The 16,610-nt window shown below is 43.4% G+C and overlaps 1 protein-coding gene and 1 long non-coding RNA gene across 2 annotated transcripts; both read left to right on the top strand.

The window, feature by feature from the left end:
* The first annotated feature begins 2,309 nt into the window (after nt 1-2,309).
* LOC139834236 (uncharacterized) lies at nt 2,310-3,835 on the top strand. Its single transcript, XR_011749835.1, has 5 exons — nt 2,310-2,655; nt 2,766-2,897; nt 2,977-3,125; nt 3,212-3,289; nt 3,706-3,835. It is a non-coding gene; the product is annotated as an uncharacterized lncRNA (long non-coding RNA).
* A 5,789-nt stretch (nt 3,836-9,624) lies between these two features.
* LOC127315768 (uncharacterized) lies at nt 9,625-13,629 on the top strand. The gene is made up of 7 exons (XM_051346224.2): nt 9,625-10,023; nt 10,129-10,260; nt 10,345-10,493; nt 11,216-11,284; nt 12,118-12,358; nt 12,590-12,768; nt 13,317-13,629. The coding sequence occupies exons 1-6, from the start codon at nt 9,625-9,627 to the stop codon at nt 12,671-12,673; spliced, it is 1,074 nt and encodes a 357-aa protein (XP_051202184.1). The 3' UTR covers nt 12,674-12,768; nt 13,317-13,629.
* The last annotated feature ends 2,981 nt before the right edge of the window (nt 13,630-16,610 follow it).

Here is a 16,610-nt window from a genome sequence, read left to right as displayed (position 1 = left end):
AATCGTGCTTTGACTAAACAAACTTCTTACAGTGATGACCAGATCGTGATAGCTTCAAATACTTCTTGTTTCTTCAATCTGCTTCTCTCAAACGACCGTCACTGAGTAAGGAACTTGCTAGAAACTCGCTATGAACGGTAGCCCCTCATAGAGTTGTTTGTTAGTCAATAATAATCAAATAAGGAGTAGCAAATACTCTTTCTTCTTCAACCTCTTTTTTTTTGAAACTCGCTATGAACGGTACATTTGATCAGCACATGATGAACTGTTTCTTCTTCAACCTCTTTTTTTTCTTTCGAAACTGTCTTCTTCAACCTCATAGTCGCAACAACCGTTCTTGACTGCGATTTAATAAGAGGTAGGCAGATTTAACAAAATGCATATCATGCTGCTTTGCACTCTGGGCCTAGATATCCAAATATACCATGTACTTTTGCACTCTAGGCCTAAAAAGACCGTCACTTCTTCGTTGCTTTATGGTCCAGGGTTTTCATTATGACGCCATCGGAGTTGCAGCACGGCCATATTATATCGCTATCGTTTGTTGTCGTCCTTGGTGTGCGTTTGTAGCCGTCGCTCTCGATCTGGCGTCGCGGCCACGAGAGGGTTGGGGACAAGAAGCCGTCATGATAGGGTTTGTTCCTGCGGTATCAACACAGGAGCAGTCATTCCGAGATGAGTGTAAATCAGCACTGCAATTGTAGATGAAACTAAGTCTAACAGAACAATAGAACATGCAGCCCTGCTGGTTATAAACTCGACCCCAAGCGGCCACGGTATGGACATCCGTACATCCAAATCTAGAAACAAAATTCTAGCAACGAGAGTGAGGGAAGAGATAGATATAGAGAGGAAGAGACATAGGGAGGAGGGAGAAGCACACCACGGGCTCACCTGAGCATCTATCTTCCGAAGAATCTTCCCAAAGCACTCCGTCCAGGCCGGCTCGAGGAGGAGGCCAACGGTGGCATGGGTCAGTGCCACTCTCCGCGCCGCAGTCCTCCCAGCGCGCTGGAATGCGGTGGTGTTGGGGATCCAGTGCGGCGGTGGAGATAGGGATCGAGGGCAAGATACGGCTGAACGAGCGAAAGGAGATGTGGGTTTCTTTGGGCTTTGACCCATGTGCACGCTCGCGCAGCGAAGTGAAACGAGTCGGACAACCAACGAACCAAAGAGTTGACGTATTGGTGGGTGGGTAGAATAGGGAATATGTTCGTTCTTTTTAAGTAGTGTAGACAACATGTAGATCTAACATTACACACGATGCACTGCCGCTAATCTACTACAGAAGAGCTGAATCCACATAGATGCAAGCTGAAGATAAAAAGCACATGACACATGATAGCGATAGATTTCATGGACCTCCACACCATAAGCGCACATCAACCCTACCAATGCTACATTTCGATCCTACCAAACCTAGATCAAAGTTGAACAAGCACTACACTTGTAAAACCTAGCCAGATATTCCCAAACACACCAAGATCTAACCCTATCATACCTAGGTGAAGGTGTGGTTACTTACAGTCATCAGCGGAGGCAAAGGAGAACTCGAGGAAGAAGGGAAAGTAGCCTTGCAACCATCGCCATCGCTGACCGGAGATGGATGTGCCGCTTACCTACTCAGAGACTTGGCAATGGAGCTCGAAGGAGGGTGGGTTGGAGGGTTTGGAATTAGGCAACGAGAGTGGAGGGTATAAATATGGTAGGGGTTTCGGCGGGAGGTGATGGATCCTTCCCGACCCCCTTTTCTCTTTTTGTTGTAGTGTTTGCATGCCCCTGCCATCTCCATGGTCGGTTGAGCTCATGCAAGTAAAGATGAATTTTCGCATTTGGGAGCGCGAGACGAGGATGGCTCCAGGAAAACGACCAATTCTATAGTTTTGTGGGCTTGGCCTAGAGGTAATTTGTGACCCGTACGGACCACAACGCGGAAGGAGCACACACGACCAATCGAGCTAATTCATCTCTCCAAAACCTAGCTAGTGGGCATGCAAGCTACCAAACATGCCCTAAGCTTAGATAATTTCAGCCCATCACTCGATCTAGGGATATTTTCGTATATGATAGCACTAATGTTTAGGTAATTTTCTCCAATTGGAATATATGCCATGTACTAGAAAATTACACTGTTTTTTTTCTTGTGCATCGACTAACAAAGTAATTTGTAATTACGAGTGCAGAGAAAAGTGGACTCGTTTATAGTCTCCACCGAAAAAGGCACGATATTTTTTACTTCTCTGTTTTTCTTTAGTTTCTGTCTAGTTTTTGTGCTCTTCTGTGATCATATACCGCGTTGGTTATAATAATATGATTCTATCTGCAGTTGTTTCCGTTAAATTTATTGTACGAAAAAAATGGTTTGTGGCTGGGTCCGAAGATAGTTTTATTCATGTCTACAACTACGAAACGAAAGTGCGCAGAAATCTGAGTTTCAAAGCTCATATTCACCAACTGAAATCACTGGCTGTTCATCCAACCAAACCCTATCTGCTGTCATCGTGTTCTCATGTCATGAAGCTTTGGGATTGGGATAAAGGGTGGGAGCATATACAAACGTTCAAGAGTAAATACCCGGGCTCTGTATGGCAACTCGCGTTTAACCCAAAGAACACCAACTGTTTTGTCACTGCATCAGACAATCACATCGTAGAGGTATGCGTTTCTACTATTTTTAACAATCACATCCTAGGAGTATGATATTATACATGAAGATATATGTTGCTGCTATCCCTTAATTACAAACTTCAATGCTTGGTGTCCAGGTTTGGAGTCTTGATTCCCCTCAATCTGAATGCACACTCTCTGGGCATTCGGACGAAGTTAACTGCTTTGATTTCTTCACGCGTGATGATCAGCAGTATTTGATTACGGGCTCTGATGATTGCACTGCGAAGGTTTTCCGTTTCCATAAAAGATATTCGGCAGCACGGTCGCAACATTACTTACAATCCACTCTCTATTTTGTCAAATCAGATATGGAACATGCACAGGAAAAGGTGTACTCATACCCTACATGCTTCCACGGGTGCCGTTACATCTGTCTTATTCTATCCCAGTCTTCTGGTTCTAATTATAGGTTTGGATAATGGCACTGTTCAATTGTGGAGCTCGACTCATTTCAGGTAAGTTCTTCCTATTGGACATTATCCACATACTTTGAATTACTGTTGCCATGGATTGTTGTAACTAAGTGTTCAGAGTCCCCCAGATTCGAGAGGGCTTTTGTTATTGACAACTACTGTTGGGGCAGTGTGTGGGGTCTCGCATGTTTCGTGAGGTCAAAAGGGTAAGCAATTTATTTTCGGTTGTTTTTAATACCGTGAAAGAGCAAATCTTATTTTTCTCCTATACAGTTTAATTAAATTTGCACCCCAAGGTATGAGATTTATTGGAGCATTTGGTTGATGCATGTTTATATTAAGTGCAAAAATGGATGTATATTATCCTCCACATAATAATTTTTCGATAGATGACTTTTTGTGGGGATAAGTTTTTCTACTTTAAACTTCATGATGATTATACAACTTAGCAATGCAATGTTGCTCTTAGGTCTTGCATTCACATAAATGCATAAAGTTGAAAAAACGTCATCCTATCTCTTGTACTCCATATCTTTTTATTCATTACGTTTATTCGCGCGCAATACTCGCTTCCTAATTCTGTAATGACAAATGTGGAAAGCATGGTAACTTTATGTGTCAGGTTTGTGATAGGAGGAGGACGAACGTTAGCTCTGGTGGATATGGACAATGTAAGTGATCAGAAGGAATCAAGCCATTGCAGCGAGCCACGCATGAGTCGTGATATGGGAGAAGGAGACACTTTTTCCCAGGTGAGCTTAGCGTGCGTTTGCTTGATGCATCACGGCATCTCCAACGGGGCGTGATCCACTCGTTTGCGTCCGCGTGAGCCCGAAACTACGTTAAGAACTCGGTTTAGCGGGACGATGGATCATCCGCATCGACGTAAACATGGCGCATATTTGCGCCTGGGATGTATCGCGACGGACGCTCCAAATGACCGCTCGCTTTTTCATTGGGCCCGCGTAGCAGCGAGCCATTGTGTTGTATCGAGGGCATCACTTCCGTGGTCATCGCTTCCGCGTCTGCGCTGCAGCCTTCGCCATCAATGTCGCGGCTGCCTCTTCTGCACGCGCACTAGCGGGCGACGGCCGGGCTTCTGCGCCGCCATCAATGGCATCGTGTCCCGCGCACGTCCGGCCTTAAAAGTCGACTGGCATCGTTCATGGCATTGCCCACACCACGAACACCTCCACTCCTAGCCCTCACCGTCGCGCGCCACCGCATCACCATGGGGAAGAAAAAAGAATAACTTCGGGGCGTCCGGCAGCGACACCAAGAAGGCGGAGCAGACGCACAGGATGTCGCTGCCCGTCAACGTGGCGCGGCTCATGCAGAGCAGCTGGACGCCGTGCGCAGGGTTGGCGGGACGTGCACATGCCTGGCGGCAGCTGGCGGCTCAGCTACCTCCGGGTGCCTGTCCCGCTCGTGTCTCCACACAAGCCAGAGAGGAGTGTCGAGATCCGGCGCAGGCGGCGGTACCTGCTGCCGGACCTCTGCGCCAATCCTGTCTACGGCATCGACTCTAACACCTGGCACACCTGGCGCAAGACTGAGAAGGATCTGAGGAGGATGGCGGGCTTCGCCGGCGATAGGGACTTCCCTTTTGACAATCCACCGCCGCCTCGTCATCGAACACGGGAGTCGCCAGCGCCTCCACAAGATGATGACGACTACAACGACGCGCTGACCTACCACAACAAGGAGGCCAAGGACGACAGCGACGACTACGTCGCCTACATTTTCCAGGAATGGCAGTTGGCCATGCCAGAGGGTCGGGAGTTCGAGTACTCGGCGACGCGATCTAGTTTTTCATATGTTGGTTCCGAAAGATTGTTAGCCCAGGTAAATTGTTTGCCAGTCATTGACACCTCCCTTAGATCCAAGCTATCAATAAACACATTGAACAAGAAGGGCCAGTGATTGTCAAAACTGCCCATACTCTTCTCGCATGAAAATCTCAACAAATTAAAATCCCCCATATGAGAATAGGATGAGGGTTTTTCTTTGCTAGATTCACCAATTCTCGAAAAAGGCGGCCTTGAAAGCTTCCTGAGCAGCACCATACACGGCGACTAGACTCCAAATGAAATTGTCAGCTCGATTGCGTACGTGGAATTTGATATGAAATTCCACCACCTTCAATCTAGTACAGCAGTAAAACTTTTCTCAGAATAACATTTATAATTATAGCAAATTCAATCTAGCTCGAGGAAGCTCTCGAATTGAGAGTCGTATGCATCCACGTGAACTGCCCAAACACCATGCCCAAACACCAGAGCATGCATCATTTCCTTCAAGTTCAACGTTGCCAATTGGTAGGGCATCTCTAAACGGGGGCGATGCAAACCGACGTTGTACAACCGTTTGCATCTATGAGGTTGAAAAATGCATCCGACCTGCTCCAGTGAGGCGACGCATAGTGATCGAGCCGTCCGCGGAGACGCAAAATATGGCCCAAATATGCGGCAAGTTTGCGTCCCTGCGGACGATGCCCGGTCGCGCCGAGCGTTCTCCTTTTCTTACCCGGTCATGTATGTCAGGGACAGCGAAATCGACTACATGGATTTGCTTCCTTTTCCCCCTTTTTGCTGCCCTAGTGCGACGCCACCATCCCAACCCCACCCCCGTTGCACTGCCGCACTACATGTTGTCTTCTCGGTGCTCGCCATGCCGGAGAACAGGATATCATTCGGGGTAGGTTCTGGCGCGCACATGTTGCCTGTTTGAGGGCGAAACATCTGTCGGCTACGCACCCGGCCTCGCGCCCACGACTTGTTCGGTCGATTTCACCGGTAGATTTCTTACTCATCTTTTGGCGCTACTGTGTGCGACCATTGATCCGCAGTTGCTACCCACGCAGATGGACATGTGTAAGATGCTGGACAAGTTTCACGATGAGGTCATTGACTCCTCTTTCGACGAGGAGTCTAATCAGATGAAGCAGACCATGGCTACCGTTGTGGCCTCCATCCTCCACGAGTACAATGCCAGCCAGATGTCGGTGCACCAGGGCTCTGTAAAGGGCCGCTCAAAAAATCTGCCGCACAATAGAGTGGAATGGAACCTCCGGCTCCACAAGGACTACTTCCACGGCACCAATCCGGTGTACCCGGAAAAAATGTTCCGGCGCCGGTATAGGATGTCAAGGGACTTGTTCATGTTTATTCTACGGGGCGTCAGAGACTACGGCCTCTACTTTCAATGCAGGCGCCCCCGATTCAACATGTGCACTAGGTTTCACCTCTTACCAAAAATGTTCCGCAGCTATTCGCATGCTATCCTATGGAATGACTGTTGATATATTCGACGAGTATCTTCGAATGGGTGAGAGCACCTGCCTTGAGTCCATGTACCGGTTTTGCCAAGCTGTGATTGTCGTGTTCGGGCAATATTACTGTAGGAAGCCAACAGTTGAGGATACATGACGGCTGTTGTCTATCAACAAGTCTAGAGGTTCCCAGGTATGATCGGCATCATAGATTGCATGCACTGGGAGTAGACGAATTGTCCATTTGGATAGCAGGGTCAGTACAACGGCCATGCAGAGGGATGCTCTGTAATTCTTGAAGTAGTGATATCTCAAGATTTATGGATTTGGCATTCATTCTTTAGCATGGCCGGTTCCAACAACAACATCAATGTGTTGTACCGATCACCGGTTTTCAACAGGCTTATGGAAGGCAAAACTCCCCGGGTGAGCTACGAGATCAATGGAAATAAATATGACAAACCATATTATCTTGCTGATGGCATCTACCATAGCTGGCCACACTGGTGAAGACTCTCTGTAATCCAAACACGGAAAAAGCGAAGAGGTTTGCCAAGATGCAAGAGGGTTGCAGGAAAGATGTGGAGCGGGGTTTTTGGTGTGCTCCAAGCTCGGTGGGCCATTGTCCGTCATCTGGCAAGAACATGGTCGCTGAAGACCATGCATGAGGTGATGACATGGTAGTATGGTACGTGATCATGCACAACATGATCATAGAGAACGAGCGTCCTAATGGCCGCAATGAGCACTAATGTGATTTCCAAGGTGAGCTGGTTGCGTCAATCCGTGGAGCATCATCATGTTGAAGTCACTGACGAAAACATGTTCAGACACCTACAGACGGATCTGATTGAGCATCGGTGGACATTGGCTAGCAATGAAGACAATGCGTAGAGGAATACCATCTTATTTTCATGCAGACTTTTAAAAATTTGGATGTAATAACTGAGACTACTTTGAGCATGTTTATTTTGTTGTTTGAAACATCTCAATTCATGCGAAAAATGCGTCGCCCCACTGAAGACACCCACATGCGCAAACGGACGCGCGGTAAAAAAAAAACCAATTTCATGTCCGCTGCCCGACGTAAACGGACGCGTTAATTTTACGTATCCGAAATACGTCGCGCAGTTGGAGATGCAGGCAGAATTTCCCAAATACATGCTTACAAAAGTATCACCCACCAAACATATTAACTGACGTGTGTGTCCACGAAAACAGTGACCGTGTCTCCTATCACAGCTGACTTCGATGGGACCACGCCGCCCACCCACCTTCTGATCACGACACTGTAATCAGAATAGCTCGTATATGGGATTTTCAAGCGTTTGTATTTCTTGCAAAATATCTCTAGCACAGCTACCAAGCGTCTAAACGAGCTAATCACAGAGCATCAGCTAGCGGATGCAGTGGAGCTCATGTGCACAAAATCCTCTTCCTGATTTTAACCGCATAATATGTTATTTTTCTACAGATGATCCCAGTCGACGGTCATCTACTTGTCATCCAGCCGCCTGAGCTCCGCTTCCCCTTCCAACTATACAAGCCAAACTCGTGCTCGCTTGACCTAACAAACAACACAGATGAGCGCGTGGCATTTAGGCTTCGGGAGAAGAGCGAGGAGTCGTCGTTCTTCGCAAATGTGCCAACATGCGGCATTATACCTCCGAGATCCACTTGCACTTTAGTCGTGATAACAGGAGAGCACACGAAACTACCAGAAGAAACAAACTTTGATCTGATTCTGCAAAGCACTATATCAGGGGATAAGTGCCTCGTGCAATTCGTAGGCAATTACGAGTGGTACGAGTTGTTTGCGGATCTCATAGAAACAGGGAATGCCGTGCATGAAGTGGAACTGAGAGCTGTTTCTTATCCACAAGATCTCATAGAAACAGGGAATGCCGTGCATGAAGTGGAACTGAGAGCTGTTTCTTATCCACAAGATCTCATAGAAACAGGGAATGCCGTGCATGAAGTGGAACTGAGAGCTGTTTCTTATCCACAAGGAGACATAACATATGAGGTTAGTTGCCCTGCTAATACGTTTCGGAACATTGCTTCTATATGTAACTACTGTACCAACAAAACGGGTGGGCCAAAGTATTGTCTGACCACTAATAAAAGATAAAGAGGGTTTTTTTTTTTGAACGGGATAAAGAGGGTATTCATTCTTCTCCTAAGAAACCCTTGTTTCAAGTGTCCGTCTAAAACGGTGCTGGCGGAGAAAATACACTTGCATATATATTTGATATAGTTCCTAGACAAGCTAGATAATTAAGACAACAGAGCTCAACTCAAATAAAGAAAGCCTAATGTAACTATGTAAGAGCTCCATGTGGCACCGAGGAGCTAATGTTGGTACAGTAGTGAAGATTCTAACTGAATTGATGTTTCTTTCTTTTCTTGTTCGTAGTTTATTACTTACGTCAGAGATCCTATACAGCCAGCGTATGAAAGGATGATATCGAACTTGTGGAAATTTTCTGAATGTCCGCCTATCCTAGATGCGCATCCAACAGAAAGATGGTGAGTCTAGCGCACAATTTGGGCATTGCGATATTTCTTTCCCGTGAAGTGAGTATGTCGACAAATTTCTTTAAACCTCACAGGATTTTAACAGGTGATAGCAAGGGATATGTTCAAATACTGGACCTTGTCACTCAGGCAAGTTAATACATATTCTGTCAGTATAGTTAGTAGCATGCATGTGATTCTTGTACGATTGTCCTTTTATAACATACATATGCTGGTCATGGAGAACCTATCTTTGCACTCAATCTGATATAAGAAGTTTTATTTATGAAAAAGGCAACTACTCTATTTTTCATTCATTTAGAGGAGTAAGCAGAATTCAGATTGAGAAGATTACAGCTTACATCACACCGAAAATAAAAATCAAAACTATCAGGTGCTATCTGTTTTTGCTTTGGCAAAACGTCTTAAAATTTGAAGTGGGGGGAGTATTTGCCAGTGATTGTTTATCACGGTCTTCTTTTATGACAATAGATTAACAAACTTAATGTTCTACGCACCTTGTATTTTAATACTTCATTCGATCTAAATTAATTTAATTTATTTTATCTAGATATGGATATATCTAGTCAACAAATATATCTAGATACATTCGTATCTAAATAAAGTGGAGTCAATTAATTTAGATCGGAGGAAGTATGAAAATGTGCGTCAGTCTGTTTTGGTTTGTGAAAATCCTTTGTATTTTACCGACAGGGAGGGAAGGATTATTTTTCAGTCACCGAGGGAAGCGGAATGCAGTCTGGCTTTTCTTTTGAAATCATGGCCCCACTCACTCCTGTTAAATCCCTTAATTCTGAAGTTAAGTTCCTTAAGCTTATTGTCCGCAAACAATGGTTTCTAGTCGGTACATCTGATGGTTTCGTCCAGGTGTGCTCCTATGGAACAAGAATACAACAGATCACGAGTTTTAGAGCTAGTAAGAGCTCTCTTACATCAATTGCTATACATCCAACCGAGCCGTACGTGTTGTCCTCAGCTGAGGACAGCTCAATTAAGCTTTGGAACTGGGACAAGGGCTGGGAGTGCACACAAACTTATGAGGACGAGCACTCTAGAACTATCCGTCAAGTAATCTTTAATCCAAAGGATACCGACACTTTTGCTAGTGCGTCATCTGATCACACAGTGAAGGTATCTTGTCACCCTTTGCTTTTCCTTTGCCAACCAAAAGTTTACGATATGAAAACAAGTTTTACTTCTAAACCGTGATTGCGAACTTCTATGCTTGGTGTCCAGATTTGGAGCCTTCACTCTGGCAAATCTAAATACACATTGATTGGGCATTTGGACGAAGTGAACTGCCTCGATTTCTTCACACGTGGTGATCAACAATATCTGATTTCTGGCTCAGATGATTTCAGTCTCAGGGTATACTATTTCAATCGAAAATATATTGTTCTACAGTATATGCACAACATTGCAAATAATGCATTCTTTGTTTTGGAAATTCAGATATGCGATCTGCAAAAAAAGGCGTGTGTCCACACAATAGAAGATCTCATGTCTCCGGTTATTTCTCTAGTATCTCTTCCTGATCGTCCATACATAATTATAGGCTTACAAGATGGCACTGCCCATTTGTGGAACTCTGCTCATTTCGAGTAAGTACTAAAGTATACATGTGCCGACATGGGCACACATGATTTCTGATAATCTGTAAAATCATAAAAAAAACTCAATCGAAAGGAAATAAGATATAAATCATGCATGTAGATGAGGGGAATCTATGCATGTATGTGCATCTCAAGTTTGAAAGTAAAATACAAAAGTATGTAGTTTTTGATATAAAAAAAGTGTCCAAGGAATAGTAGAGTGGACCGACTTTTTACTGTGAAAAAAATACAGCTTCATTTTCTCTTTTTCTGTAGGCCACATATAATTGTTTTACTTTTAGTTTTTTTGCATTAGTAAACATCAATGGCATGATTTTTATGAACATGGTTACATATGAACCTGTATACTTGTGCCATACCAAGATTATATAAACGGCGAACCAACCCCAGTCCCCTACACACATACTCCATCTATTCTATTTTACTCTAAATTCTAAAAAAATCAGATAAATTAGTATTGCATTTGTTAGTGCTGCTTAATTATGTAAATAATCAATCCAAACTACATTGAAAATAATGACATTCTATAGATAACGGAGAGCTGCTTCGTTTTCTGTGTTCTTATTTACTAAAAGCTAGAATGTAGACTAATTTAGAATAAATTTTAGACCTAAAACATAGAGTATTTCAGAACAGAGAGTATGCTTTTATTGCTATTATTATTATCGCATTCAAAAAAGTATTCCAAATGACTTATCGGTATTTCCCAGGTTTGAGAGAATCTTTTTCTTTGACTCTAAAAGAACGGTTAGCGGTATTTGTCCGCTAGTGTCGGGAAGGTAACCAAATCAATTGTTATCTTTCTTCTTTTACTGCTTATTAGCCCTAAGAGCAAATATAATATATTTTAGTCAGCAACCTATTACGATTAAAATAACATATTTTTGTCTAGTTAAAGGAGAGAGTCGGAGAGAAGGTAAGTAGGCTTTCATGCAAGCGTCAGCTCTAACACACACTTCTAGGTAATTTGTGAGAGTGAAGAGTTGACCATATTTTAATAAAGTAGTATATTTTTGTAATTAATTATTGTAGATGTTGGCTACTTCCTCCATACCGGTTTATAGGGTATTACGTATTTCGAGAAAAAAATTAACCAAAAATTTGGTCAATAAAATATGAAATATATGCCACAAAAATTATTTCATTGAATTCATATTCAAAAGAAGTTTTCAATAATATAATTTTCATGATATATATCTTATATTCTGTTGATCAAATTATTAGTTATTTTCCTCGAATTACGTAATATCCATATAAGTAGGTATGGAGGAAGTACAAATTGGTTATAAATGACATGACACATCTTGCTTATAGCCAACAACTGACTATACTATTGAACTTACTCTAAGGTGTGTTTGGTTCAGATTTGCTCACCAGCTTACATTCTGAAAAACTAAAACCTGAATCATAGGGCTATTTCAGCCAACCAAGATTATATAAACGCTGCAGAAATTCGCTAGTGCAAACTGAAATCTTCCTTCACCACGTTCAGTGGAGCCATCTGTATGAAATTACACACCATGCCACATATATCTGCCTTCACTTCTTAACGTCGGTTGTTCACGTTTCTTATTATGTCAAGCATGTAAAATATTGTGCTCTTTAATGATAGGGTTGTGATTGGACGACATGACAACATATTAATCATCGATACGGACAATGTAAAACCAGCTACTATGAATCTCAACCATGTACCCGAAGAGGATATGGAAAATTTTAGTAAAGAGAGGGATACCGTGGTTTACGCGGTGAAATCGTATGTTGTTTCGGAAGCACAGCTAATGCTCAAAGAACCCAAAGAGAATTTGCAGCAGGCGCCGCAAGCAGTTTTAGGAACAGGAACAGCTTCCGAGGTGAGCACCTTCTTTAATAAAATATCTAAAAGCTGATACGTTTGGTGAGATCCTATCAGCAAACAGGACCATGTGTTGTAGTGATCCGCCATTAGGCGGAATCTGTTTTCCTCTAATTATTTGCAGTACAATCTCCTTAATCAGTTCCATCATATTTTGTTCGGCTGTGTCAACAGTAGTAGGATATTTGCCTACCGCTCAAATTAACCATTCCTTCTTCAAATTCTCCAGTCTGCACCGCAGCCAATAAAGGAACTGAGCAAGGAAGAATTAATGGCCCTTACGTGTTTGTCACTTGGGCGGCTACAAGTATAGCGCAACTAAGAGATGGAACAAACTGGGGATTTTTTTTTTTTATCTAAACAGACCCGGAGGCCGGACCGCCGGACTCATAATCTTGCCTTGATCAGGTAAGCTCCGTCACAGTATCTGCCTATTATTTAGTGAAACCAGGGTTGTTTACACAACTGTTTCTAACAATATTACTGTAAAAATATAACTGTTCGAGAATGTAAAAAGAAAAACGTATCAAAACATATCTAGTAGCTGTACTCAAGCTTCAGCTCCTACATTTTCTGGCTTGCTTTTTATAAGCATAATTTTTATAAATATTTTGAATTAAATGTTTTAAAGGAATCTGGACCCAAGTGAGTTTAGTAACTATGCAGTTTGGTATTTGTGTAGGAAAACATAGCCTTGACATGTGATTTGTATACTTATTTGCATTTTTTTGATATTTGGATTCTTATCCATTTTAAAAAATACTGTATATTCAGTTCATCAGAGTTCAGGGTTTGCTGCAATTGTTGTTTGCATGATGAATAGTCACATAGTAACAAGTTATTTTCTGTATTTGTATTTTCACCTACCAGTCTTTTTTTGTCTGTGTCTCCCCTGCTTCATCCAATACCAACTTATATACTCGTAGTGAAGAACTAATATGTTGATTTTTCTGTAGGGAAGCAAGCGGACATAACGTAACAATAGACTGGCACCGGCAGGAATTGGCCACCAAAAGATTAGGAAGCGAAAAGGCTCTTTGAGCAACAGAACGGAATCAAAATCTGTGGTGCCAACGCACATGGACCAGCGACAGGAAATAAACATTAGAATTGATACACTCGATCGATCTGCACAGAGTCTGCAGCTTACACTGTACATTGCTTACTAAAACGTTAAACGGATGGAGAACCTATACGCCTTATTACTTGTGTTTATTAAAACTTCGCTATATATATATATCGAAAATTGCTAGCTACAAAAGGAGGGTAGCTACCCACCCCTTCGATGTTCAACGTGTGTCAAACGCCGTGCTAAACAACTAACGGTAAGGTGATTGGAGACACGCCCCGCGGTCAACCATGGATGTTTCTCCTTTGTCTTTATTTCTTCCGTGACTTCTCCAGCAAAAATACAAAACAGTCTGCTATTTATTCTCTCTCCGTGCAACCGCTATGACTTTTCTACAGGCAACGAATCACCCCTCCCCTCCAGCAAAACAATTCATTCGGTCACCCGTCGGACCGGGCTCCCCTGATATCCCCTCACCGAGCCTCTTGCAGCAGATCTGGCGACTCCCGTACTCTCGTGCTTTCCCGGAAATCCTCACCATCTCTATCGGCTTCACCATCTGCATCGCCATCTCCCTGCTCGTCTTACACATCTGGTCCGGCGACGACCTTCCCCTACTCATCACGCGCCTAATTAAGGGTTTACCTTAGAGATTCGCGCAACAAACACTTGGCATTGTTGTAAAATATTTTGTGGCCTATGTAAACTGACCACGTCAGCAACAGTCGTCCTGATATAGTATTGTTGATATGTAAGCTCACGTTTGCCTATTCTAGCGTCCTTAGGTTTTTTATGTACTAATAATGATGTTGTGTAAGCATTGAAAAAAATATTGTGGTCTGTCCATTGTGGAAGTGTTAACCGCCACATAAATTGTTGTTTGTCAACTTTCACTACCTTCGCAAAAGAGGTGTGCCAAAGGTGTAAATATATTTCAGGTTTCAGTTGGTAACTGGATATATACAACTAACGTGAGAAACCAAAGAACCAAATCGAACCATTTCCATTCAATATCTAGCTATATGGAGATCGAGATCTTGCATTTTTCTTATAGACATTTCATGTTGGCCCACGAGGTCATTCTACGACCAGACGTGGCCCAGGAGTCCAGGCAACTATCCGCTGTTGAGGTTGAGTTGCGCCGTGGCTTGAAGCGCCGGGTCCTCGGCCTCGCGTCTCTCGAGCGCACGATCGCCCGCCAGCGCGCTAGGGTGGCCGCCCTCGAGGACGGCGACGCCAACGCCTAGTTTTTGCGCATCTTCACGGCCAAGCGCAGCCGGCGGAACCTCATCTCCACTTTACGCACCGGCGCCCGCGTCAAACACGAAGAGGCCAAATGCCATCATAAATATAACTCTAACATCAATGAAGCGGTGAAATAATGTTTTATAACTGAATAGTAAATTCATTGACTTAAACATTAGGTGCATAATGCATGAGAACTACGAAAAGTGTTGTTAGAACCCGAGCCCCGGGCCCTTTTTTGGAAGAAAATCAAAAACTTTAGTTCAAAGCTTCAAATGATTTAAAAAATACAGTTTTTTGTTTTTGATAAAGGAAATTTTATTACTTAAAAGGTTTAAGCATTACATACGGCTTCTGCATAGCTAAGATGCACGCAACCGCACACAATCCAAGTGATAAAGAGGAAAAGAACGTCGATACAAAACATCATGAAAATTTGACGACCCCTAAGGTGGCGGCGGACCAATCTTAAGATTATGCAGCCACCCATATTAGGTAATAAATTCCCTCTCTGTATGCTTCAACCGTGTAGACACCTCCGTAAATAGGTAGTGGTTCTCCATACGGTGAAGAGACGATCATGAACGGAGCAAAGTAGTGCAGTGGTAGATAACCTGCATAAGAGAAAAATGTTTATCATTAAACATTTTATCATTTCTACATAGCCAAGACGACCAAATAACAACAAGCGCTTCCACCCTAATAAGTGTCTTAAAAGTATGATCCACCCCCTTAAGCCAAGTGCAAAAAATATTGGCAACACTCTGCGATGTATATAAGGTAAAACCTATTTGGATGATTGACCATATAGATCTTGCAAAGTGGCATTGGAAGAATAAGTGTTTAATTATCTCACCATAATGACAAGATACACACTTTTTTACTTCCCTTCTAATTGGGTTTTGCAAGTTTATCCTTAGTAAGGATAACCCCATGACGAAGATACCATGCGAAAACCTTTGTCTTCAACAGTATCTTCATCACTTATATTTTCTTATTATTAATCACCAACTATAAAGGCTGGACCAATGCTTTATACCACTACGGGTAACTTTGCCGTGCAACTATTTGCACGGCAAAGGGCCTTATATGCACGGCAAAGGCTTTGCCGTGCGTTGCCGCACGGCATAGACCGCACGGTAAAGCAATCGACGGCAGAGGCTTCTTTGCCGTGCGCCTCGCCAATGTTGCACGGCAAAGGTCTTTGCCGTGCGACGCCGCACGGCAAAGATTGCTTCTTTGCCGTGTGCTAAATATGGTTTATCTAAAAAAAAGCTCTAAACTGATCGGTCTGGGATTCGAACCTAGGACGCAGAGTAGAGAAAGCGTGCAACCTTGCCACTGAGCTAAGCGTTCGTTTGTTGATAACTATACCACGCCACACCTTTTGAGCTGAGAAGAAATCCAGTTTTTACATCTTTGCCGTGCGCTTACACTAGGCAAAGGCTTGCTTTGCCGTGTGTTTGTTAAAAACACTAGGCAAAGACTTGCTTTGCCCGTGCGTTTGTTAAAAACACTAGGCAAATGCGTGCACGGCGATGCCTTTTGTGCTTTGCCGTGTGCCAGCGTCTTTGCCGTGTAGCCTATCTTTGCCGTGCGCTATATTGGTCCTTTGCCGTGCAACTTTCTTTGCCGTGCGTTCTCTTCCATCGTTGCCATGAATCAAATCTTTGCCGTGCGCTCGTGTCTGTGTTTGTCGTGGCCAAAATCTTTGCCGTGCGTTTTTCTACGTGCGCACGGCAAAGAAATCTTTGCCGTGCGGAAACACACGGCAAAGATGCAATGCACAGCAACTGCAGTTTTTCCCGTAGTGTACAAGGAATCCACTGTGGATTTTCCATTCGCTGTCAGGCTCCAACGAAACTCATCTACCCCTTGTGACAATTGGACGAAAGCTAACCGATGTAGAAATCCATTCCATGCATTAAGTCGGTGC

This window comes from Lolium perenne, chromosome 7, assembly GCF_019359855.2.
Source record: "Lolium perenne isolate Kyuss_39 chromosome 7, Kyuss_2.0, whole genome shotgun sequence".
NCBI classification, from domain to species: Eukaryota; Viridiplantae; Streptophyta; class Magnoliopsida; order Poales; family Poaceae; genus Lolium; species Lolium perenne.
This window is presented reverse-complemented; position numbering and strand designations above follow the sequence as displayed.

Bases quoted from the DNA above. Each gene is read 5' to 3' on its own strand.
- LOC127315768 (XM_051346224.2), top strand. From the start codon at position 9,625: ATGCAGTCTGGCTTTTCTTTTGAAATCATGGCCCCACTCACTCCTGTT. The intron at 10,024-10,128 runs GTATCTTGTCAC...CTTGGTGTCCAG, and splicing joins CATCTGATCACACAGTGAAG to ATTTGGAGCCTTCACTCTGG. The intron at 10,261-10,344 runs GTATACTATTTC...TTGGAAATTCAG, and splicing joins CAGATGATTTCAGTCTCAGG to ATATGCGATCTGCAAAAAAA.